Source organism: Typopeltis vanoorti, chromosome 1 (assembly GCF_054136105.1).
Source record: "Typopeltis vanoorti isolate ZY-2024b chromosome 1, IOZ_Tvanoo_1.0, whole genome shotgun sequence".
Classification (NCBI taxonomy): domain Eukaryota; kingdom Metazoa; phylum Arthropoda; class Arachnida; order Uropygi; family Thelyphonidae; genus Typopeltis; species Typopeltis vanoorti.
Genome location: NC_143549.1, coordinates 78013530 through 78041487, shown reverse-complemented (window position 1 = coordinate 78041487; position 27958 = coordinate 78013530). Strand labels below are relative to the sequence as shown.

Here is a 27958-nt window from a genome sequence, read left to right as displayed (position 1 = left end):
TTCACACTTTTCAGGTGGTGCACCTAACAACTCCCTAAAAATTCTTGATCCTGTTCAGAGGAGTTCAGCTCATAGCTGACCTTTCCTTCACTGACAGCTCTGTCTCTTCTACAGGTAGTTCCATGATCAATGCTCCAGTGAACTGGCAAACATTGTTCCTCCACTTTCTGTTGGGCTTGTTAAAAGAAGGGCAGCAGCTGCTGAACATCCTTTTCAGTACAAATACATTGAACCAGACTCTTCTCTTCCTCATTTATTCCACCTACCTCTCTCCTCTGGAACAGCCTTCCTCATGTTTTCCACCAACTTCAACAAAAATGTCAACAGATTTCTACTTTCTCAACCCTTACCTGCAATCCACACATGGCTGATGTACTAGAGGTTCTTGTATCTCTTTTGTGTGTGGTGGGGAAAAAACTATGTAAAGTCAATAGCATTTACTTTTATCTACTAAGTTTATTACTACTGTGGATTGCCTAAGGATTAGATTCCATTAAACAGGATGGGTCCTTTACTTGAAGCAAACCTTTTCTACCACCTAAATACTTTCAAGCATCCAATGTTATGATGGGATTGAACCTTAAGCTTAAGGCTAGGATGTAGAGATACTAATCATTTGGCCTGTCAGGCAACATGAACCATCTGATGCTGTATATTTCATTTACCCTGCAAACTTACACAGAGGCTATATCAGAAATGTCAGTTTATTATAAAACGTTTTGTGAATGAGTTCAAGCAATCTTTATACTTTATTTTGTTTCAGGCCATTTATTATATATACCCATCTTTTGCTTACCATGGGACTGTAGATTTGGCTCTATTGTTTCTTAAATATATATAGCCTAAGATTCTTTTGTTACACCATAAAACCTGCCAATGTTTTTACTAGTTGCTAATAATTATATATTGGGTTTTATCCTTTATCCAAGTGTAAGCAAACCATAGTTTGCACCTGAAGTACTTTCAGGACTGGGGCAACTCGTGGTAAAGGTGGTATAAGTTCTCATCACTTGCCTTAGTGTCTCCCATAATGCAAAGCACATCTCCTTGCGGACATGTATAATGCTATGCATTACGGGAGGGACCACTACCCAGACCAGTTTCAACCTTTATTGCGGTCTCATCAGTGGGAGCCAGACCCAGAGGTGATGATACTAAGCTGGAAGTAATGGAGAAGTCATCATATTTATCTATATGAGTTGCCAAAGGGAATTGCCCTTTGTGATTAAGGAGAAAATGTAATCTGTTATGTTTCTTAAAGAGGGCAGGTTGTACCCAGCAGGAAAAACAGTATGGGGGAGATTGTTCCAAAGAATATTCATTCATTCATCCCATCCAAAAGTGGATGTAATGAAGTAAGCTGATGAGAAGTTAGTTCGGTCTGCTCAAAGCTGGACAGCGTATTGGTGTTGGCCAGTGGCTGCTCTAGTTTTTCTACGGTTAAGAGAAAGTGGAGGAATAGTAGCAGCACTCAATTCAGAGGAGCAATGCCCATGAAAGTACCTCTAGAACAGGCACAGCACTGAAACAGAGCATAAAATGACTGAAGGGAGGCTGTGGGGGAAAGGAGGTTGTCTATTAAGTGGATTTCCCTCATCTGAATATCGTCAAGAATTCTTGGGTGCTTCACCCCAAAAGTGGGAACAGTACTTTGAAGTTGGATGGATCTGAGACTTATAAAGTGTTAGAAGTTAAGAGGAAGAGAAGTAATGTTTAGAATGGAAAATGAACACCACGCTTTTTAGCGGCTACATATGTAAACTGGATATGACAGGTCAACCCAAGAAGAGAAATTTGATCTTGAAAGTAAAGTGGAACATTATCAAAGCCATTCAAAATGACTTCCTTATTCTTACATGTCAGTGTTTTCTTCAGCATTACTATCCTCTGAGTTTATATGCAATTTTTGCTATATGACCTCTGAACTTCAAGATCCCTAAGCTTGGTCAGTTTATTTTAGCATAATCCTGCCCATATGTCTAATATCTCATTACACCAGAGTGCATAACTTTAAATTTATAGCCATATATCTATTTAAGAAAATTAGTTTGTAAATTTTAGAATAAGATATATTAAAAATATCCTATTAAAGTTTTTACATAATTCTTTTAATTTCAATATAATTTCTCACCACATGAATGTAGAGTATATAAAAGCAGCCACTGTGTCACCACTGATCTGAAAAATGCACAGCCTGTCTCATTAACAATGTATTTGTTAAACAAATATGTTAATTTCTTTAAACAAGATACAATGTTGTGAACCTAAAATGCAGCTAGGAAATGAATCACAGGTATATTATAGTAATGTTTTGGGAAAATTTGGAGACAAGTGTAAAACTAATACTAAGTATCTGCTAAATTTCTGTTCAGGACATGGAGTGGTCATCGCTAATGGCATGTTTCAACATAAAGATGCACAAAAATTCAGATGGTGAAAAGATGGGGGGGGGGGGTCTTATTGACTATGTTATCATTAATAATAATATCCTTATGGTGTTTTTGATTGCAAAGTTGAAAAAAAGTGATCAATTAGTTTTAAACAAGATAAAAATGAATATAATAAATTAAAATGTGTAAGAAAGTTGAGTAACTTTTAGAGATTAACTAAGTTTGCAGCAAATTTTCTTTTGTGTTATGTAGTTGATGTAGAAGTAATCTGGAATGGAAAGAGGAGGAAAAAAATTTCCCCAATGTATATTATGCTGTGACATAATAATAAACCATATCCACTATTTAAAAAAAAAAAAAAAGCTTTTACAATAGATATTTTATTTTAGTGCTCAGTTCAGTATTTCCATTTTGAACTTCATTTTGCTTCATAGACACTTTATTCTTTTGTAACTGCTTCAATACAAAGTTTTCTGCTGGATGTTTGAGAACCAGTGGTACTGATTTCATACTGAGTATGAAAGCAAAAAGTAATTATTTCAGGAATATGTACTTCCTCATATGAATTACACATAATCTTGATGTGCTGGAAGGATAATCCATGCTTATAGTGAAATTATACTGTGATGCCAAATTTAATAGAAAAGTTTGATATGATCTTAAACAAGATTTTCAGTCTCAATATATGGGTGTTTCAATACAAAAGATGCCAAAATTAGTAACTTCAGAGCCAGCGTTGATGTTTAAGAAGGTTTAATTTAGATAACACTAGAACTGTTCAAAGCAAGGCTTTCTTTATATACTTTGACAAATAGAGAATTAACTTTGTTTTTACAAAACTAGACTATCAAATAAAACTGTATAAGATTTTTTTAAAAATATATTTAAAGTAAAAAAAAATTACAGAAAAAGAATAAGAAAACATTGTATCAAACTTGCAAGTCATTTCTACAGGAAAAATAAAATTCAAGAAGTTTAAAAAAAAAAATCGTAATTTAGTAGAAGTTTCATTACTAAAAAAATTTAGTAATGAAACTTTGTACATAAATATGCTATATATACATTTCATAAATATCAAGTGCACGTGCAAATTATTAGAAGGACTGAACAATGAGTTTCCTTCGAGAATCATGCACAAAACTATGAGAACGGAAAATATCACTTTCGAAGAAGGGCGTCAAGTTGTGAATACTGATCTGTCGAGCCTAATGAATAAAAAAAATAAATATTAATCTACCAATTCTACGTTACTACCTGCATGCCTTCTTAAAACTACAGAGTATGAAAGTAAAAAGTAATTATTTCAGGAATATGTACTTCCTCATATGAATTAAATTTACATTGTTAGCAATTAACTGTGGGTTTTTTTTAGAGCTAGGTCTACACAAGTTCCAAATAACAGAACAGTAAATTAGAGCTGTCTCTGAGTTTTTGAAAAAGTTACCAGTACATGCACACACACATTTATATATAATCAAAATTTTCGCATGCATATATATTCTCATACTTCATATATATATATGAAACATGAGAATTCTGTAAAATAAACAATTCTATCAAAGCATACAAGTTCAAAAAGTGTATGCTTTTAGTTCACAGCACAAGAAACAATCATCTTTACATGACTGAAAATTGTAATTTTATTCAATCAGAAAATTTCTGATTATGATGATAACATACTGAGTTGCCTGTACCATTAATATATACCAACATGCTTAAAAGACACAAACCTATCAAATACTTTGCAATAACTCATATAGAAAGTTTAACACACTCATGAAAGGAAAAATATTTAGTGACAAGAGTACTTTGACTAAAATGGCCATCATATCTGTGCTATTTTATCAATTGTGACTATAAATATTTTCAAAGTTTCATTAATTAAATGGAGCCAAAAATAAGCTGTAGGTTTGTAAGAGTATGCCCACGACCACTGGCAGTTAACGAGTTAAAAACCCATTATCTTTGCTTGACTTTTTTTTTTAGTAATGAAACTTCACCAATTTGAGAAGATGTACGCAGCCTCCTAATTCATTCAGTAACAATGTTACACCCTGATGGAAAGACCTAGGTTCAAATCCTGTCTAGGAATTTGAAGATGCTATAATAAAGACTTTTCAACTGAAGGTGAGTTAGTCTCAGAGAAAATGGCAAGTTTCTTCCAAGTGATATTTCATTCCATAAGACGGAGCATGTACAAGGGTCTGAAACGTTCTCGGCCTAACAATGAAAAAATTATAATTTCAAAATTATTTTTATTTTTCAACATAATCTCCCTTAAAAATAATACATTTATTCTGGTGATGCTCCTGCACCATTATCCCATCCCTGTAGTGGTTCTCAATAAGATCTGCAAAATACCCCTCTACAGCTCCAATCACCTCTTGATTCGAAGAAAATGTTGACCAGCGAGGAAACGTTTTATTTTTGGATAGAGACAGAAGTCAGAGGAATAGGGTGAATGTTCCAACAATTCATAGTGCAGATCCCTTAATTTTTCCCATTGCCAAAACATCTTTGTAAGCAAGTGCATTGTCCTGATGAAAGATGAATTTTTTTTTCTTCTGCAAACCAGGTCTTTTCCCACAAATTTTTTCATCTAGTCTGGTTAAAAGATCAAAATAATATTTCCCAGTTATTGTTTTACCCTTTTCAAGATAATTAATAAACAAAATGCCTTTAGTATCCCAAAACACAAATGCGATGACCTTTCCTTGGTGCTGAACAGAGATTTTCATGCGAGTGCATTTTTGATCTGCTGTGAGCAAGCGTGGCACCCATCTTGTGCAAAGCTTTTTCATTTGTAATTCTTCATGCAAAATATATTTTACACATTCTTTTGAAATGCCTATAGTTTCAGCAATTTCTCGCTGGTCATCCAATATCATATCGTGCACTTGATCAATGATTTCTGGTGGTGTTACACTTTTTTGATGTCCTTCACGCGGATCATTTTCAAGGCGGGTACGGACATGTTTAAACTCGACAGCCCATTTCTTAATTGTCGAAAATGAAGGAGAAGAGTGCCCATAAACTTTTATGAACTTTGAATGAATTTCTTTTGGCATCAAACCTCCTTTTACAAAGAATTTTATAACTCTCGATACTCAATTTTATCCAATTTCAAGGGATACAGACAACACTTTTGCATTAGATAGCTGTATAAAACAAACTACTTGATAGAATGACTTGCAATTTCACATGGATGCTTATGACAGATGTACCAACTTAGAAAAAAAAAAAAAAAAAATCTTGCCAATCGTTGCCATCTATGGTTGAGGGTGAGAACTTTTCAGACGACCTTCGTATATAACCAACCTATCAGTAGGCCACTGCGCCTAATATAATATAAGGAGTAGGATTAGGTAAATCAACACAACAAGAAAAACACAATTGAATATTCCATTTTCTGATTTATGGTAATAATCAAAAAGGTTCTTGGAAAGCAGCAAAATGCAGAACATACAAATTCAACTTTGGCAGTTTCTGTTGAATAAAGTCAAAGTAAGATTTTAAAAGCATTTACAGATGACTCTGGATAGCAAATTCAGATCATAAGTTTGTTATAATGACGATTACTAAAGTGCAAGTCAACTGTACTTGAGGCTTTTAAAGCATCACTCATCTTATGATTTATCTTTAGCCTATTTTGCAGTAAGTGACCACAGAGCTGCTCAATACACATAATGGTGAAAGTTTCTTTATTATTAATTTCCTTCCTATATATATTAGGAGGAGACTATTCCCTTTTAATATAGTCACATCTGTCAAAGTAAGAAAATACCCAAGTTCAAGCTTGCTTTTTCTTTTATATATAAGCAGTTCTTGCTCTATTAACTAAAGGTATTTTGAAGCATGGCATTCAGGTAAAGTTGTTTTTCAAGGCAGCCATGAATTGAAGCCTGAGAAGTTGAACGTCCTTGAACTGGAATGGAAATAACTCACATTTTTAAAATGTAATAATCCAATTAATTATATTTATGAGTAATGGAGATATTTAGTAATGAATGAAATAATCAAAATCACCGAACAACTTACCCTTTCTGTTAAATCTCTTTCTGCAACTTCAATTACATCTATTTCACTACCATATCGGCTACGCATGTAAGCAATCTGTTCTTGCACAAGTTGTTTTAGAATAAACAATAATAGTTCATTATTATCCCGTTTGTAGGTAAGGTACCTGGAGAAAGTCTGAAATACATTGCAAAGCATAAATATCTACTCATTACTTAGTCTCTGAAATACAAAATAGATTTTTTTTAACATGAAAAAAAATAATAATAAAAAGTAAGGGTATACATCAGTTTCAAGTTTCCATTCCCAAGTGGTTTTACCATGTATTACTTGTCCGGGAAAGAGACTTAGGTTCAAATCCTCTCTGCAAAGCTACATTAGCTGATAGCAATAGGATTTTACTCTACTCTAGAAGATAAACCAGTCCAAAGAACTGACAGTTCTTGTCAATAAGTGATTAAAATAAAGTGCTAACATGACAGCTAGCTCTATACAGCTTCTTTGGCTGTTACTGTTAACAGTGACGTCTTCAAATCTGTCTAAGATACAAGAGCAAGAGATCAGAAATATGAAGTAGTCACTATTTAGTGCTGAGTATAATAAGAACAAGATTGGAGGAGGAAAGAAATTGCTTTACTCAGTCAGAAAATAAATCAGAATGTACAGTTTTATTTATTTAGTTTATGGTGGGTGTCACATACAAAATTATATGATTTCAAGCATATACACACATGCAAAACTTACAAGATTTAAAAACGAAATTAATTTACAAAATAAGAACACAAGTCAAATTTTCAGAATTGCCTCAGAACACTCTAAGTGGGCATTGATAATGTGATAGATAATCTGGTTTTCTGATCTAACATGCTGGAGAAGTCTGCATTCCCCATTTGTGGAGTAAATAACCGCCACTCTGTACTCTGATGAAGGTAATCCAAGTGTTATGGAGAAGTTCAAATCCTGCAAGATGTTAACCACTGAGGAAAGAGGCTTCCACACCAGAGAAGTCCTGCTGATCTGCAGCTAGCTCACTAGTTAACAGAAACAAGTTTCATAGCATATTCAACTGGTGGGCATCTTGATTTTAATAGACTGAATCCAGTATTTATATTTGGTGAATAGGAAGGGATTCATCTTCCAGTATTTTATTGAACACTCATAGTAGGATTCTAGTTCTTCTTATATGGGATGGTTCTATGTAACTGGGAACTGAAATAAAGGCATTGTTCTAATAGTACTGCTTTTAATTCGCAATGTCTGGTTTAAAACTGTGTAGGTTTTACTTATGTGGAATTAGTATACTCGGCTGTTGAGTATACTAATGCCAGTACTGAACCAATAAGAGCAGAAGCATATGCTCCCCAGGATGTACCAGCCACATTCATAAGTTGCTTATTATATATCTATGATAATGTTCTATCTAAGATATAATCCTAATTCCAAATACCAAGATATTTGGGATTAGGATTGTAAGGTAAAGATCTCTATTTAGAGAAATATTTAAAGTGAGGTTAGCCATCTTGTTATTTAGATGAAAGCAACAGGACTCTGAAGTTAAACTATGGCCCCAATTATATGAATATTTTAGAGACTGCAATATCCCTGTTCTTCATGATACTTGATGTAAGTCTCCATTTCCTAAAATACTGGCTCAGCATGTGCAAGTTCCTAATCAAAATATTCTCCAAAACTTCCACTGCAATTGCAATGTCATCAGCATAGGCGAACCACCGAGAACACATTTGAGGGAGGTTTGTTATATACAAATTAAACAGCAATGGGACAATGATCCTTGTTACCCGTCATGACCCTATCAGAAAGCATCTTGTTCGGTAAGTGAGTCATCTTGTTGATTTCGTAATTTTCAAAAACTTGTAAATATCCTCTTTCTCCAGACTGTGTCATAAGTGCTTCTTGAATCCAGCTTCAATGTATGTAGTAAGTGCAAGAACCTGGTCCTCATAATTTTGCCCTGGTCAAAAACCAGCTTGGTCAGGTGGAAGAATATTGAAGATCAAAGTGCTAACTCTATTATAAATTAGTCTTTCCATCAACTTGTAGCAAATGCTAAGAAGAGATATTGAATAATAGCTGTCAATCAGCAGGCTTCCCTGGTTTCACAATAACTATTATTTTCACCCACTTAAACTTTACTAGTAATCTGTGTTTAAAATATTTATGAAGAAGCCAGCTAGCCACTTTATCACCTTTTTTTACCACAATGGATTAAAAATTCTGGATGAACATCACCAAATCCCAGAAGCTGTCCTGGTTTCATTTCTTTAACATATAATGGAACAACTCCAAAACACCATCAGCAGAATTCAAGATTGACACCATCAACATAAGTGGCATCAACAGAACAAAAAAATAAAATGTCATATTGGAGAAGTACATGTTGACATTATTGGTATAACTGAAAGGCTATATTCAGGCAATAAAAATCAGAAAAAGGAAGGAGTAGCTATAGCATTCAACACTAAACACGAGGTTAATCTTGAATGGCAAGCAACATCGAGTAGAGTGATGTGTGGTTAACATCAGAATGGGAAAATGGACAATGAGACTTATTTGGGTCTATAGTCCCATAGAGAGTTCTACTACTAAGGAAGAAATGGAAGAATTTTTCAAGTCATTAGAGAAGGTAACTAACACAAATAAAAATGTAAAAGTTTGTCTTTGTTGGAGACAAACAGCTGAGTAGAAAATGAATACCAGACATAAGAACATTACAGGAAAATTTGGAGAAAAGAGCATATAATGCAAAAACATTTGTGGATTTCTATTCAGGACACTGAATAGTCAACATAAAGATTGAAATATATACTCAAATATAAAGATATTGGTGTGATAAAGATTTTTTGTGTCTTCACATAAACAGAAGGCACAAAAAATAAGAAAAGACTCATTGACTTATTTTGACCTACCTTTTTCATGTTGCGCATAACACTATATTTCTGTGTATCAATAAAGCTCTCCAACATAACCCTAATTGCCATATTTACATCATCTTCGTGGACATAATCACGAAGATGAATTCGTGCATGGGCTTCAGCCATCCTGATTACTGACTCAATATGACGAACTGTAATAGGTATACTGCCTGTACTCTAGAAGAAATAAAAATATAGATTAGAGAAAGAAATTTAGAAACTGATGACATTAGAAAATTAGATGTGTAATATAAATTTTATACATTAGAAAAATTTAGAACAAAATGGCAAAACATTAAATTCCAAAGTATAGAGCCTAAAAGCTTAGGAATAAGTAAGAACCAACTGTTCCAAACAGTGGTGAGGCCTGTGAAATCTAAGCTCTAATAAAAGGTAAATATAATTAATACACTGACTCCATGTCTTAAGTAATGCAAACCATTGCAACTACATTGTCAAATGTTAGATTCTCATAAGTTTCTCTGGTAATTTCCAAACTTTTTTTTTTTAATATTTATATTTAGATATAAAATATGGATGGATCCATAATATTATCCATTTCAATGTCATACTTATGCCAAATTGAAGCCTTTTTACTCTATACTTTAGAGTTTAATTACACACATAATGCATTTCAGTTATGAAAAATTTAACTTAAAAATTAAATTGAACAGAGGGCTTTTGCTCACTTAAGGTGTTTTTACTACCTGGTCTCTGAGGAGAACCAACTGTTCAAAACTGCTGTCAGGCCAGTGAAACCTAAAAGGCAAATGCAGGCTCCTGGACAGCATCTGTATTTTTACCAGAGGTTATATTCTTATAAGTTCTCTCATATATTCTCATAATTTCAAAGTTTTGTTTTTTTCTATATATGGCTATTAAATATGGATGGATTCATAACATCCTTCTTGTCAATATAAAAAAAAACACTTTGCATTAAATGCAACATTACCTAAGTCATATCATGATGGTAGATTAAGCAAATTAAAAAAAAAAAAAAGTTGCAAAAGAGAAGATGCGTGCAGTTTTTATATAACAAACAGTCCAATCACAGTATAGCAAACACACTACAGAAAAGTTTCAGCCAAAGTCTCCATGGAGGTACTATACTAAAAGAAATTTTCTTTGGCAAACTATTCACTATAACAAGCTATTCTGTAGCCTTATGTGTTTGCTATAGCTCTAGTAAGAGTTAATTGCAGATTGCTTTGTATGTTATACTTTATCATGTGTTCATGCTATGTTCAGCGATACAAAAGCAATGCATCATCTTTGTTTGAAATGGCTTATCCAGTTCATTTAAGAAATGAATAAATGTAGTTAGTTTATAAGATATCACAAACATTCTAGTAGTAAGACATGCTTGAAAGGATATAAGTCTAGAAAACAAGCCATTCCAAAGATGTAATACTCCTTCCACCACAACATCACAGCTGGTATGATATTAAATATTTCCTCATAAACTAACTACAACTGGCTTCAGAATGGCACCTACAGGAAGTACCATTTTCCTATGAAACACAATGAAAAATGAGGTCAAAATAAATGACAAATTTGATTTTATTTCAAATAAATAAAAACTCTGGGCTATAATGACTGCATAATGTTTTCTGTGATTTTTCAAAATATCTACATTGTTTTCATATAATAACCCATCATCATCATCAAATTCCTCATATGTATCCTCAGAAGGGCATATGGATATTATGATATTACTACAGGAAAAGTTTACCTACTTTCTATTGACAATTTTCTGCAAAACTAATCTGTTATTTATCAGGAACCTAATATCATCAGATCTTATATTTTGGTCTTCTAAATTTTATTTCTTACTGTATCAATCCACCTAGATCTTGGTCTTCCTCTAAGTCTTTGCATGCCATCCTGGCAAAAAATACTTGTTAACTTTTTCCTCTCCCATTCTGTTTAAGTGACCACACCACATGGGGAACTTGATAATGCTAACATTATCAAGTTCTTAATATCCTCATTTTTTAATATGGTTATACCACTGATACCATCTGTTCATTATCCCAATTTTTTAAAGATCTATCAGTGGCCTCCAGTCACGATCAACTGTTTTATTTCTAAGCAAGCCCTCAGATCTATAAGTTACAATCGGTTTGAACACTGTCTTGTATAGAACTAGTTTACTGTTTTGACTAATTTCCCTGTTTATCCATATAAATTTTTTTTCAGTTAACTTCCTAGCATAGCTTTGCTAATTCTGTTGTCTATTTCTATATTTAATTTGCCATCTTCACTAAAAATTGTATCTAAATACAGGCATACCCTGACTTACAACACTTCGATTTATGATGCTACTCGCATTAGCTTCCACCATTTGGCATCATTGTCATCAGTTCGTTACAACTTTTATTTTACTGTTTTTGTTGTGATTAAAATTTAAAATAACATAATGGCAGCCTTAAGTGCCTTAGAAGACAGAAATATAAGATCTGATAATACTGGAATGTTGACAGATAAACAGGTTAATCCAGAGAAAAATTATTGATATGAAGTTAGTAATGATATAACTTTTCATGTAGTGCTATCATAAGATCCTGTACCCCCCCCCCCAAGGGTATGTCAGGAATTTGATGACGTTGATAATAATGGCTGATAAAGGTGACAAGAAAAGTCAAGAAAACTATCGCCTATCTCACTGTTTAGGACAGTGTTTTAAGCAGTGAGATAAGCCATAAGCTAGACTCAGTGCAGTACTGTCATTACTATGATTAAAAACAAAAAGTAATTTCTGGTGAAGTGAAAAATGCAACTCCATTGAACACCACTCTGATTAGAAAAAGAGAAAGCCTAGATATGGAGAGACTTCTTCCACAGTACAAATAAACTCTTCGTGGAAAGAGGCATAAAAAAAAAAATCTGCATTAAGTAAAGAAATGAATATCTCCAAGTGGTCCATAGTGATGATGAGTAACAGTGGATATAATGTAATATGTAACCTTGTCTCATGCTTAAATTAACATCGAACCATCTTCCTCTACCTCCTTCAATCCTAAACTTGCTGATTTAGAGCTTAAATATAAACTATGTATTGCTTGATATAATGTACCATTTATACCATATAATTGTACGGTTTTGAAAAGCTTTTCTCTTGGTGTCGCTATATGCCCTTTTCCAGATCAGCAAAAATTCAAATATGCCTTGTTATATTCTCATGATCTCAACTATTTGTGTTAAAGGGAAAATCTAATCCTCACATCTTCGCCTGAACCAGGCCATTTGAATTATGCAGTCTAGTCACTGTAAAACTTTTATATCTCCATATTGAAGCATTTCTAGTTGAATATCATCTACTACCTATCCACATTGCAGATTTTGGAAGACTTTTTAATCTTTCAAAGTAATTTAATTGGGAGATGACACTGCCTCATGTGAGACCGTCAATCCACTTATTGTGATGTGAAGTGGCTTGAAAAAATTCCATGTTTGGTCTCTAAAGCAGGGTTTCTGGACCACCAGGTAAAAAAAAATAAAATAAAAAATAATATTTATTTATATATATATATATATATATATATTAAGTAAATATTAAATAAAAAATAATAATATATATATTACAGTTACCAAGTAATTTTATAAACTTGGTTATTTGACTTCTAATCCCAAGTAAGCAAACAGCTAAGTTTGCACCTGAAACATAGTTCGTCTAAAGGTGGTGCAACACTAGGGCAACTCACTGTAAAGGTGGTTAAGCTCTGATCACTATTCTTAGTATTTTCCATAATGTAAAGCACATCTCACTAAGAGATGTATACTGCAATACATTATGGGTGGGGTCACTACCCAGACCAGTTTCAATCTTTTTTGAGGTCTCCTCTGTGAGCAGCTAGACCCTAAATACCAAGGTTTTAGTAATACAGAGCCTTATCAACTTTACCTATGCAAGTTGCTAAAAGGTGTTTTTATTTTGAATAATCTCTGGAGGAGATATAGATGTAAATAATTTTTTTATACCTTGGGAATAATGTATATTAGGGTTACCAAGTAATTTTATAAACTTGGTTATTTTACTCCTAATCCCAAGTAAGCAAACAGTTAAGTTTGCGCCTGAAATGTAGTTCAAGTCTAAAGGTGGTGCAACACCAGGGCAACTCATTAACCACCTTTGCAATGAGTTGCCCTGATGTTCTGAGGAGACCTCAAAAAAAGGTTGAAACCGGTCTGGGTAGTGACCCCACCCATAATGTATTGCAGTATACATCTCTTAGTGAGATGTGCTTTACATTATGGAAAATACTAAGAATAGTGATCAGAGCTTAACCACCTTTACTATGATTTGCCCTGGTGTTGCACCATCTTTAGACTTGAAGGCGCAAACTTAACTGTTTGCTTACTTGGGATTAGGAGTAAAATAACCAAGTTTATAAAATTACTTGGTAACCCTAATATACATTATTCCCAAGGTATAAAAAAATTATTTATATATATATATACATATAATTAATAAAAATTATATAAGAAAAAATCCTTAGTACACTCATGGTATGAATGTACTATAGGTTTATAAAAAATTTTCATGGGCAGGAGGGAAGCAAAAAAAACTCATTACTTCCAATACATCAAGAATAACTTTATTAAATACACAGCACTGATGAATGAAATTTAACATTTTAATGATCCAATATTTTGTAAGCAGCTCAACAGCAATAAGGCCCCAGGTGCAGATGAAATCCCAGCAGAGTTAATTAAGGCCACAAGGGATGGAGGGATAAGAGTGTTTCATAGATTGATTACAAGGTTATGGGAGACAGGATCATGGCCTAGAGACTGGAAGAAGTCAGTTTTCATACCACTACACAAGAAAGGTGATAAGAAGGCATGCAAGAATTATAGAACTATTAGTTTGATATCTCATGCAAGCAAAATTTTATTAAAGATCATGCTAAATAGGATTGAGGCCAAAGTTGAGGCAGAGATGCCCGAGGAACAAGCAGGTTTTAGGAAAGGTAGGGGCACCAAAGATCATATCCTTTGCCTTAGACAGATCATAGAAAAATATAAAGAATTCAGACTCCCTCTGGTAATGTGTTTCTTAGACTACTCTAAGAAACACATTACCTTTTGACTGTGATGAGAATGTGAAACTGTGGGAAGTAATGAAAAGAATGGGTTTTCCTCAACACACTATCAGGTTGATAGCCAACTTGTATAAGGAGCAAGAAGCCACAGTAAGAACAGGTGTTGGATTGACTGACTGGCTTCAAGTTGGAAAAGGAGTTAGACAAGGTGTTTACTTTCTCCTCACTTGTTTAGTATATATGCCGAGGACATCATCATGCGTGAAGCATTGGATGAGCTCAGGACAGGAATTATGATAGGAGGTAGCAGTAATCTGAGGTACGCTGATGATACAGTACTCCTTTGTAATGACATGGAAAAACTAGGACTAATTCTTGACAAAGTTAACAAGATCAGTAATAATGGAGGACTTCAACTCAATTCTAGCAAGACAAAGATCATGGTTCTCAAAGGAAAAACAAACAGAGAAGCTCTTGAGAAACAAGTGTATCTTAATAGAGAAAGAATTCAGGAAGTCAGCAAGTTTGAGTACCTGGGATCCATTATTAATGTGAAGAATTGCTGTTCAGAAGATGTCAGAAAAAGGTTAGGAATGGCTAAAACAACAGTCAAAGACCTGTCTAAAATCTGGAAGGATGGATCTATCTCCATGGGAACAAAGTTGAGGATTTTAGATGCAGTTGTTTTTCCAACAGTGACTTATGGATGCGAGACTTGGAACCTAAAGAAGTAAGAAACGGATATCTGCTTTTGAGATGTGGTGTTACAGAAGGCTGTTGATACTGAAAGGCGTACAAATGAATGGGTGTTAGAAAAGATTAGTAGAACTTTAAGGCTCCTTAAGGATATTGACAGAAGAAAGTTAAAATATTTTGGACACATAGAAAGGATGGAAGGAGGACTTCTCAGAACAGTAATAGAAGGTCAAGTTCCTGGAAAAAGAGGCAGGGGTAGACCATCAATGAGATGGATGGATGGCGTGTGTGGAGTGACTGATCTTCAGAGAGTTGAGGCTGCCAGAAAAGCAAACAACAGGACTACATGGCGAGGCCTGGTGTGGAACATCATCGAGCATCGGAGTGACCATATGGCATCTGTAGTTGCCCAGTGAACATAGAGAGAGAGAATATTTTGTCTCTGCTATAGGGATATAACATTGTGGTTCAATGCAAGACTGTAGCATGCACATACATATCTTCATATTATTCCTTCCCTCCTCTTTTACCTTGCGGTGTCAAGGATTTTCCTACATTTAACCGCTACCATATTGAGGATAAGACGGTTGGCCCTATATCTCCTGGTGTGTTCTTATGTCTGTAGATGTGCGTGTCCAAGGGGCGGTTTGCCTGTTCTGGGCGACGAAAAACCTGAGTTTCCAGATGAAAAAACCTTTAGTCGAAAGAGACCAGATAAAGGTTCCTCGTGTCACTGACAGGATTGAACCTGGGTCTTTTCGACCAAAGGGCTTCGTCTATACTACTGAACTACAGAGGTCACACTCTCTCTCTCACACACACACACACCACATATAAAGTTGGGTCTCTTTTTACAATGTAAAACAATGCAATTTTTATGCGGGATACGTTCCACAGAAAACCGCATATACAAAATCGCACAAAAAAGGAATGTTGAAAAATTAGGGATACATTCCATAATTTTCTAAAACCACATAAAACCAAAGCAATGAATTAAATAATATAAACCTAAAATCACTAAAAAAGTTTATAAAAATTCAGGAAAATAAGAATGCTTAAGTTTGTTTTAAAGCTTTATTCATTTAATTTTATTGAAAAGTAATATTTTTTTTTTTACTTTTTTTTTACTTTTTTTTACATTTTTTCATTACAATTATTGTTGCTATTAGACAATATTCGGCAACGTTTGCGAACTGGTGCGAAATCACTTTCATCACCAGAAGAGATAGCACATCAGATCTGTATGGTAAAGGCAATGGTTCTTCACAAACAGAATTAGCTTCACCCTCGTTCTGTGCTGATTTTTTTCTTCTAACAATGTAATCAGTGATTAAACTTTGCAATGATGATTTTATTCATTTTTTATACAGCTCGCGATATCCAGACATACAGTTCTTCAGCTCACGTTCCAATTTAAAGGCTCGTTCAGAATTTGTGTCATGAACAAGAAAATGATTTTCCAATTTTATTTCACAGTTCAAGACCCTCTCGAATTATATTTGCAGTGAGGGGGGACAGGTTTTTCTTCCGCTTCACTATCGTTTTCTAGATCTTTGACGATATCTAAAGTTAATCGATATCCAATAATATCATTGTCACTTAAGGCATTATCCACAAGCAATTCATCTACATCATTCTGGCTAAATGTATCATAACCTTCATCAATTTCATGTACCAAAGTAATGATTTCAGCTGATAATGTAGATGGTTGCAATGTTTGCAACACATCCAGGCCAAGCTGCTTTCCAGTAGCCATTTAAAGTTTGTGGTCTTATTTCAGCGATAGCAGATGCAACATGATTTGAGCAGTCCAAAATAGAATTTTTTTTCCAAACGTCAGTTACTGTTAATGATTCATTTTCTAGTTTATCCAATATAAATTGAAAAGTGTGCTTAACATAATATTTTTTTAAAAGCAGCAATTATGCCTTGATCTAAGGGCTGAATAATGCTTGTTGTATTGGGTGGAAAAAAACACTAGCTGCACATTTGGATGTTCTAAATGTGGATGACATGGTGCATTGTCAACAATTAATCAAACTTTAAAATCGAGAGCATTTTGCTTCATATATGTTCCCACTTCTGGTACAAAGCAATTATTGAACCATTCAGTAAATACAACAGTTGTTATCCAGGCCTTTGTTTTACCCATCCAATGTATCAGCAGTTGGTTTAGATCTTTGCCTTTTAGAGCAATTTGGTCTTGGAGATCGATTTACTAGGAGGGATTTCAACATTCGATTCCCTGATGCATTGCTACAAAGTAACAACGTTACTCAATCTTTGCTTCCTTTAAACCCACTTGCTTTTTTCTCAGACTTTGCAATGTACGTTTGACTAGGCATTTTCTTCCAAAACAATCCTGTCAGCATTAAACACTTGATCAGGACAATATCCACCATCTTCAATAATTTTGACTAACTTCTCTTGAAAATTTTTGGCTGCTTCTTCATCTGCTGCTGCAACCTCACTTGTAATCTTCACGTTATGAAATGCATTCCTTTTTAAAAACCCCATTAGCCATCCTTTGCTAGCCGAAAATTCTTTATCAGCCTGGGAAGCAGAAGTAGATGCTCTAATTGCTTCATCTGTTCATAAAACCAAAGAGCTTTTTATTTAATTAAATAACTACTTATAGGAATTCTTGAGTTACTCTTCAATCCAAATTATGGATGCTCGTTCTGTTTTTTCTAATAAAGCATCTCTTGAGTACGATGATAATTTGGCACTTAGTTTTGTCCCAAAATTGACAGATTTTCTTATTGCAACTTCATTCTTTTTAATTGCTCTTATAGTAGATTCACCTAAATTAAAATGTTTACCAATCGCCATAGATTCCTCTCCTTTTGCTAAGCGATCTAAAATTGCAATTTTCATTTCCACAGAAATCGCTTTTCTTTGGTGCTTTTTTTTGCTCCATTGGGCCAAATTAAATCTTTAAAATAAAAATTAGCAAAATTTAGACTTACAATAATGAAAAGACAAACACAACTTACTCACATGCAAAATTAAACTTCACGGACACTCACTGCTTACACGTTAATCATGTTACACCAGAATGTGCTGCAACATGCTGTTCATTATGTACAACGGTACAGCACTTTTGAAGTTATGCACCGCATAACTTCAAAACTGCATAAAAAGAGACCCGAGTGTATGTATGTATGTACAATGCTTGGAAAGAAGTCAATGGACATCCCCATGGGGCAAGGTGTATCGTGGAATGTAACAAGTCATATGTTTGTAGCCAGTATAAATTGGAGGAATATGATGCTCCCAAGTCAGTGTAATTGTGTCCAGATGAGAAGGGAACTGACGGAGTTTGAAGAAGGCATTGTGATAGGATGCCATGTTGCAGGCCTATCTGTTTGACAAACTGTTCCATCCCAGGTCAACAATTAGTGATACCATACTGAGATGGAAGCGCAGGGAGTCAACTGCAAGTGCTACCCCCCCCCCCCCCCAGTGAATGATGACCCACCACACTCATCAAACATGACTGTAGGAGGCTACAAAGGATAAAAATTGCTATTCGTTGTCTGACATGCTGAATGCAGAGTTCCAGACATCAAGTGGAACACGAATCTGCCCCAAAACATTCAGAACCGAAGCTCACAATATGGGTTTCTGTGATAGGACTGCAATATGCAAGCCACACCTGAACCAACATGTAACATTGTATTCAGTGATACAAAGAGCACGTACAGTGGGATGTGGAAGCTTGGAAAGCTGTGTAATGAAGTAACAAATCATGCCACATCCTCTACCAGCAGATGGACAGATGTATGTGTGTGTGTGTGTGTGTGTGTGTGTGTGGCAGACATCCAGTGAACATCTGTTACCAGAGTGTGTAACCCCAACTGTGAAATTTGAAGGCTGCGGTGTGATGGTATATGAGAGTTCTGAGAAGAATTAGGAGAGCAGACAGATGACATTAATGGTAGAACCATATTAAAAAAAAAATAATGAAAATATTAAAAAGAGATTTGACACTGTTAGTATTCGAGAATGTATGAATAAAGCTAATTCAAGCTGGTATGGTCACTTAAACAGTTTTTCTATCATCTTTGCATCAAAAAGAATAGGAAGATCAAGATCTATGTGGATTGATTCAGTCAGAAGTTCCCCAGAAGTATAAGATATAATAGTGAAATGCTGATAAATCAATATACTAATTTTAAGTAAACTGTTGATAGGAGATTATTAATAATGTAAAGTTGATCATGTAATATGTAATAGTGTCTTGTAGATCCCTTAAGGGATGTACAGGATACTATCAAGAAATTGATGATGAGTTTTAATAAGCATTTAAGTCATTATGCGCATGGAAGATTATCCTGTATTAGACTGAGACAACAAGATTTTAAGACAAACCTTACAAACTTAATCTTTACAATCTTGTTGAAAGCATTCTTATAATATCAATTCCCCTGCAAAAATGCTGTTTTTAATAAAGAAGACTGATAGGATTAATTGTGATAACTGTAAAAAGGTGCAAATAAATTTATTAAAAATATTTCAGTATACTTACCATGCTTTCTCTTCGTAACTCACTATACATTTTGGCTACCTTATCCTGGTCCATATTGTGCAACTTGGGATGTACTTTTTCCCTGGCATACAAGATATACTTTCGAAGAAGATCCTGAGGAATTTTTTCAACTCCAGCCATTCCTGGATCTTCCTAAAATTCAATTCAAAATAATCATATTACCTGAAAATGAACTAATTTCATATAACATATGAAATTATGTTCAACTGCATAAGTAAAGAATCATCATATTTTCTTTCCGTATATTTCAAGAGATGCAAGAATGCTGCAATCATTTAGCCATGTTTTCTATTATGTACAACCAAGACATGGCATTCACATACTTTCATATGCAGATATACTTCACAATTCAAATGAAAATTTGGTTTACAGAGAAAATACAGTTAACAGGAATAGAAAGTAGGAGATACCATATTTTCAGGGAGAATGGAGAAAAAAGGATAAAGGAGAAGAATCCTACCGATGATAGCAGAAGCACTGCAACCAAAATTAGTTCAGCAGGAAAATAAGAATTAGGGAAGCAGTGCATTTAAGGCTATCCAGTGTGAGATAAAAAGCAACAAGGCAACCTATACAGTTAGATGCAAAAGGAAATGTAGATGACATGCACTGGCAAGTTGGCTCAATAAGCACAGGTTAACTGATTGTTATGGGAACTTAACTATTATTGGCATATAGACTGGAAGAAGGAAAGTGCACAAGATGAAGGGAGTGGAAATTAAATTTGTGCAGATACTGAGAGATTTTTTTGTTTTAATGAAATGAAAACAGCATTACAAATGATTAAACAATGGCAAGTAAGACATGAATCCCAGACACACATAAAACTGTTTTAGGAAGATATGGAGAAAAGGTTAAAGCTAATAATAATAGTAAACATCTGGTAAATTTCTGTTCAGGACACACTAGTCATCACTAATACCATCTTCCAACATAAAGATTTGCATACACACACACAAAAAGCCTTATCGACTATATTATAATATATTATATATATTATTATTCAACCAGTGTGAAGATGGTGATATCTTCACACTGGTTGAATGCAAAAGTATACAGAGGATTTGAAATTGAAAGTGATGATCACTGTATAAAAATGAATATGATATTGAAAAATATGTAAACAAGTTCTAAAAAAAGAATTAAAGTTTAGCAACTTTTACAGGTAAACTGAGGCTCAACTATAAAAAACATTATTTAAGGGGAAAAAATGAGGCAGTTTGAAAACAAGAACCAAACCCTGAAATTGCAGTGGGAAATCCTGAGGAAAATAATGACCAATTCATCTAGAGAGACATGAAGTTGTCTGCAAGGATAAAAATATAAAATAGAAATAGCAATCCAAACTTCATGGTGGACTTGAGAAATGGGAAAATGTTCTGGATGCAATTGAAAAAGATTAAAAATGGAGAAAAAAACTGTAAAAGGAACCAAAGATAACAAAGGTGACACAAAAACTGAACAGTCAATGAAAAAAAGAAAGCATAGTGAAACTTAAAGTAAGCAGATGTCATGTGGAAATAGAGAAAAAATGTAAGATATCTAAGTTGAATGGAAAAGTAAATAAAGAAAAGTCATGGGAAGACTTTGGTAAGAATACAGCAGAAGATAAATGGGAAAGTGTTCTGGAGGCAATTAAAAAGATTAAAAATAGAGCAAAGAGACTGTAAAAAGAACCAAAGATGACAAAGGTAACACTAAATCTGAACATAAGGATAATTAGATGTCTGGAGTAATTACTCTGCAAGACAGTTAAATGAAACAAATGGTGACATAATAGTAGAAAATATTAAAGAAGCATATAAAGAGGAGTGTATATCAATATTTGAGGTAGAAAGAAAACTATCAAAAGCCTGAAATGTGGAAAGGCAGCTGGAATAGATGATATTCAACCAGAAATCTCATATATGGAAGGATAAAACTTTACAGTGCTGCAATGCATAACTCAGATCTAGGCAGAAGGTTTCAATTACAGAAGACTGTTGTGGAACTATCAAAAAAGCCATCTATAAAAAGGGGAATAAAACTGAATATGAGAATTATAGATGAATTTTCCTACTGAGTGTTCTAGTTAAGATTTATGCAAACATACTTGAGAAAAAAGGATAAGAAAAACTGAGATGTTAAAACATGAAGAAGGCAAAGTAAGAATTCAGAATCAGAAACAAATAACTGAGAAATCATGGGAATATATAAGAAAGTTCTGTATTTAAATTCTGTAGATCTGGAAAATGCATATGCAAAAGTGCCAAGAGAAAATCTGTACAAATGGATCACATGATGAAGGAAAATGGTATTAAACCTGATATCAAAATTGGAAGTGTTGATCACAACTCCTTACTTTATGCAGATGTTATACTCTTAAGTCAATCCAGCATATGATCGATTTAAGAATTAAAAATGAAAACAGAAAATGGAATGCTGGGGAGTGTGAATAAATTCATATGGAATAAGAGAGAAGGAGAAAGAGATTAATCAAAACATTATACTAACTATATACAAGTGTTCCAACAAATTTTAGCTTACAGATCAGAACAGAAATAAAGAACAGAGACCACAGGTCTGAAAGTTCTGAGAAAAATTACAGAAGCAAACAAATGGAATCAATGTCAAAATCATATTAAAAATGAAGATATTAGGAAGCAACATGACATTGTTAATATTCAAGTATGTGTGAGAAGAGCTAATCAGTGATCAGAGAATGGAAGATGAAAGGTTAGAAAAACAGGATGGCAGGAAAAAGACTTAGATGCGAAACTGACATCGAGGTGGGGGTTATGTAACTAGCACTTCAGAAGACTAAAAAATAAGATCTCGCAGTAAATTGAGAGAGAGAGAGAAAAAATCAACAGGAAGTTAGCAATAATGTAAATTTTTTTTATGTACTACTATCATAGTATCCTGTAGTCCTCCCTGCAAACTTGAGGATACATATCAGAAATTGGATAATTATGATATTTCCAACATGTAATTTACTATTTTTGACAATATTGATGTCTCTGTAGTACAATTCGAAGAATAATGAGAGGAATCTTTATATAGGCTTTATCAACTGAAGGTAAGTTAGACAATCTCATGTGGAGGCAGCAGAGTAGTTTTGCCTGAAATTTAGGTTTTTCATTCCATCAGGCAAGTCAGCCTGAGAACACATAATTTACAGACAAAAAATACTATTTGTGGGTGGTACATGGCATTGTATGTAGATGGAGGACTGAGTAGTCGAACAGGTAGGTTGTGTGGAATGCCTTCTCACAAGTCCTTAGACTGCTTGGAGATGTCATGTGTAATAATAATATATAATTGGAAAATCTACTCCAATTTGTTTAAAGTCATAGGTCAATGAAACAATGCAATACATCTAAAAAATTTTAAAGGCAAACACTGAAGATGTACAATATACAAAAATCATGTATTCAACAGCACTTATGATACATTAAAAAAACACTAACTGAAACATGTAGACACAAGAAGTTTAACAACATGTTATTAAATCAAATATTTTGATCTGAATCCAATATATCTTCAGTAAGCAACAATTCAAACAATATGGAATAACAACAACAATTTTTTAAAATGTGAGCTGTGTGCTAGTGCAGTACAGTAGATTGCAAGATGTGATAAAAAAAAGTTTGCAATTAAAAAGAAGATACTCAATTTTTAGGTAAAGAAACTTCAGTCATTACAGTTTAAGTGGCAAGTGTGATGTAAGTAGTACTTCAGCACTCTGAGAACAAATGCTCAAATATGAAGAAGAAAGTGTAGTAGATGAGTCTTAGGTTAGAAGAGTCTGTGGTCAGTGTTAACTCCATGCTATGCAAGACCAGACTTCTCAGGCCTATTATAAATGATATGAGATTGGTGTTCCCATAGTCTTTTCTCAACAGATTATCCTGTTTGACTAAAGTAAAAGAAATGGCAATCATGAGGAACTTGGTAAATATCTGTGAGGGAGAGAGAGAGGAGACCATTTATCCTTGATGGAAGCTAACAAAGAGGAAAGTTTGCTGACAAAAAACATGGGCACTTGATTGTTTCTTGCGTATCTTTGAAGTTGGTTCAGAATTTTTAGGAACGGATCTGCAAGAGTACTCGTAAAATGCATTGAATCTTCTATTGGGGGAAGAATGTCCAAGAAGCCTAATTTCCTGCCCTTTTTCTCATCAACTTTACCATGGAGATAAAAAAAACTATAGGAAATTGTTAAACTTTCTTGGAAATTCTCCTCTCCCTCTGCTGTATTGACTACATCTGTTTATCGCAAACCTCCCTTCACTATATACAACAGGGCACCCTGCACATTACCAGTCTCTTTTTTTTTGGGGGGGGAAATGGGTATCATCAAACTCTTGCTTAACAAAGCTCATGTCTTTTTTTTTTTTTCTCCAATCCTCATAACTGAAATTATAACTAAACAATATCCTAGTATTATGCAGGAGAATGGCTTTTCTCCACAAAAGATTCAATGCACCCTCAACTCATACAGACCTAAGAACCCTGAACCTGTATAAGAGTTCTTAGGAACAGATTGTTCCTATCATTCATTGATTGAATGAACCAATCAATCAATTTGTAAAATTGATTGAACAATTGATTGCTCAATCAATTTCAAAGATCCTCATGAAATATAATCTATCCTGTCAAAATTTTCCTCTTTTGTTATCTTCCGCCATGGATAAATGGTCTCCTCTTTCCCTCCATGGCAATCACAAGGAACCTGGTAAACACCAGGTTCCTTGTGATTGCCATCTTTTTTTTTTATTTTAGTCAAACAGGAAAAAGAAAGGAACTACAGAAACACTACACTACAGGAACACCAATCTTTTATCATTATAATAAGTCTAAGAAGTCTATCTAGCACAGCATGGAGATGACACTGACCACAGAATCTTTTGGTCTAAGACTCAACTACTGCACTATTACCACTTCAAAATTGAGTGTTTGTTCATAGAGAGTGCTGATACTACTACATTGCCCCAACTTAAATCATAATGACTGTCTTTCTTTACTTAAAATTTGGGAGAGATTTATTCTTCTTCTAAGTTGCAAATACTAGTAATACTGTATTGCACTAGTGCACAGTTCATATCTTTTAAAAATTCATTGTTGTTATTCAATCCTGTTTAATTGTCAGTGAACTGAAGATGATCTATCAGATTCAGACTAAAATATTTGATTTTATACAGTGTTATTAAACTGTTGTATCTACAAGTTTCAGTTTTTGTTTTTTAATAATATACATTAAATAAATAACAAATACTGATATATATATATACAGGGTGTTCGGGATAAATTTGACAGTTTCGTAAGGAAAAAGAAAATCTTCTTTGTATCTATTAAATTTAATGAATTGACAAAAAAACATTACAGGCAGAGTTAATTACAATACTATCAACAAGATTTACTCAAAATAACCACCATTAGCATCGATCACAGCTTCAATTCTGCTTCGGAACCTCGAACAAGCTGATGCTACAGTCTCCCTGGGAAGGGCCGCAAAAACTGTTTTAATTTTATCCATTAACTGGGCTTTTGTATTACTGGAAGTGCGATTGGTGTCTTTTTCAACTGCGCCCCATACAAAATAATCCATGGGGTTAGGGTCTGGGGAGTTTGGAGGCCAAACATTTGGACTGGTGAAGTTGTAGAAATTTTCAGACAACCATTTTTGACTTTTCCCAGAGGTGTGGCAAGGGGCCGAATCCTGCTGCCATACATACGGCCTACCATTGGCTACCCTTGTTATCCAGGGCTTGACTACAGTTAGCAACTCCACGAACAAAGCCCGAATTCCAATGCCAGGGTTCTTCAACACCTGTTCCTGCAGATTTGCGAGGAATTCTGCTGTACGAACGCAATCAGATCGTCTGCTAGGGATCTTTCTTCTTGCTACATCCTCGTAGTCACCATTGCAAGTCTCTAGTTCATGCCTGATTGTTTTTACTGTATTCAGGGAGCATTGGGCAGCAGTCGTAATATCCTTATTTTGATGGCGGGCACGAATCATCATGATACAAGTTATTCTCTTCCATGATTCAGGTGGGTTCCAGCTATCCATCCTTTCTGACATCTTGTATATGAATGAAGAAGGGTCCAAACTTTTAAATGAAGAGAAGTGTGTGTTAATACATGTAACTTACGGAAAAATATAATTAATTATAAATATGTCAAATTTATCCCGAACACCCTGTATATATATCTCTCGGGGCTCCCACTGCCTTCCAAGCACATCCCCCCCTAGGTGTCAGACAGGGGGGGGGGAACCCTCAGTACCATCTGTTGGATATCAGGGCAGCACTGAATATGTTGAATAAAGAGCCATGGACTGTGATTTTGGGACTGGCGATCCAATGTGAAAATATTGCCATTCACCAACCTGTAGTGGGTCAACATGGTGAATTATGGCCCAATCTTCCAAGATGAGGCAAATAGAAATAAAATGGCCATCATTCCTTAATGACAGCAGGCAGTTAAACATGAAGGCAGAGGGTGCCAAGAATCCCTGGGTAAACAGATCACACTGCCATTGGAAACTAGACCTTGGAACTTCAAACTGTAGGATTCTGAGCATTGAGGCACGGCTAACTGAACTAACTGAAGAGACTAAAATGGGACATTCTTGAACTGTGTGCAGTTAGGCGTAATGGTGAAGAAATTCTTCAAATTGAATAACAACATAATAGAATTTGACAGTGTATATCTGATCAAATAGCAAGTATTGTTGTTCAAATCTCAAAAAGATATACTCTTAAGATCATCCAAGTGTAAGCACCAACAATAAGTCATACTGATGAAGAAATTGAAGACTTCTATTGTGATGTATCCCAACTTTACAATAAAGGAAAACATTTATCTGATTGTTATATACCAATTCCAGACTTTAATGCTGGAATTGGTATATAACAATCAGATAAAGCTCAATGAGAAATTTTGGATATGTCATGAGAGATGACAGAGGAGCAAGGTTAATAGAATTTGCAGAAAAAGAAAACCTGTACATCATGAATTCTTTTTTCAAGAAAAAAAACACACATATGAAGTGGACATGGAAAGGTCCAAATAGAAAAACTAGTGAAATCAACTTTATCCTCAGCAATAAGAAAACATCTTTCATGACTGTTCTGTTATAAACACCTTCAATATTGGAAGTGACCATCGTATGATATGCAGTAAGATTCAAATAAACTGCCAAAAAGAAAGAAGAAAAATGTTTCAAAGATCAAAGCAAAACATAGATGCACACAAACTCAACATTAAAAAAGATATATTCCAACATGAACTAAACAACAGATTTAAAAATCTTATTAGATGACAATGTTCATCTATCAGAAAGTAATTACATTACTGAAAACCTTTTACAATGCTCACTTGAAATAGCTGGTACTACAGAACAGAAACAAGACAAAATTTCTGAAGAAATGAAACAATCAAATAACATACAGGAATAAAATTGAATACACTGAATTGTGAAAAACAAAATAAAAAAAATTCAATTGTAAATTCATACAACAAACAATTGAAAACAACTGTAGTCTCTAAAAGCCAAAAGGCAATTGATGAACAGCAATAAACAGATGGTTGCAGCCAAACTACAAGATGGGACCATAACCAGAGATAGATTGCTATAGCAAAAAGAACTGAAGAATTTTACTCAGTATTATATCAGGATGATGAATTAAATGAAGAAGAAGACAACTACAAAATAGCGAAGTACCATAGATTCTACCAGAAGAAATTATGTGGAACATCCAAAGCTTGCAAAATGGAAAAGCTGTAGGTGATGATGGAGTTATAGCTAAAACTTCTAAAAGCAGGTGGAGAAATGATCTATAAAATCTTAGCAAAACTATTTACCTTATGTCTGAAGAAAAAGGATGTACCAAGAACATGGAAGAAGGCTGTTTACAAAAGTCTTGGCTCATAGGCTTTGTTTGACTGTAGACCTAGCACAACCAAAAGAACAGGCAGGCTTTCGAAGTGACTTTAGTACAATGGACCATATTCAAGTTGTACAACAGATTAACGAACAGTTTAATGAATATCAGTTACCATCATTTCTTGGTTTTGTTGATTACGAGAAAGCCTTTGATTCAGTAAAAACTTGTGCAATACTTAAAGAATTACAAAACCAACAAGTGAAGGAGCCATACGTCAAGACCATCAAATCAGCATACACCAATGCCACAGCAGTAGTTCATTTCAATGGAAATACAGAGAGGCATAAGGCAGGGTGACACTATCTCCAAAATTATTCATAGTGTGCCTAGAAGAAATATTCAAACTTCTTGATTGGGAAGGGAAAGGTCTGAAGATAAATGGAAGATATTT

At 34.3% G+C, this 27958-nt stretch overlaps 1 protein-coding gene across 1 annotated transcript in view; it reads right to left on the bottom strand.

Annotated features, from left to right (window-relative positions):
- Window positions 1-3040: 3040 nt before the first annotated feature.
- The window catches only part of Mcm2 (DNA replication licensing factor Mcm2), a 145388-nt gene continuing 120470 nt past the window's right edge, over window positions 3041-27958 (bottom strand). Inside the window, exons 15-18 of the mRNA XM_090391546.1 lie at window positions 19613-19765; window positions 9335-9517; window positions 6429-6584; window positions 3041-3595 (exon numbers count right to left, since the gene is read on the bottom strand). Of these exons, the coding sequence (XP_090247672.1) occupies window positions 3485-3595; window positions 6429-6584; window positions 9335-9517; window positions 19613-19765 (603 nt within the window). The 3' untranslated portion in view covers window positions 3041-3484. The remainder of the gene's footprint in view (window positions 3596-6428; window positions 6585-9334; window positions 9518-19612; window positions 19766-27958) is intronic.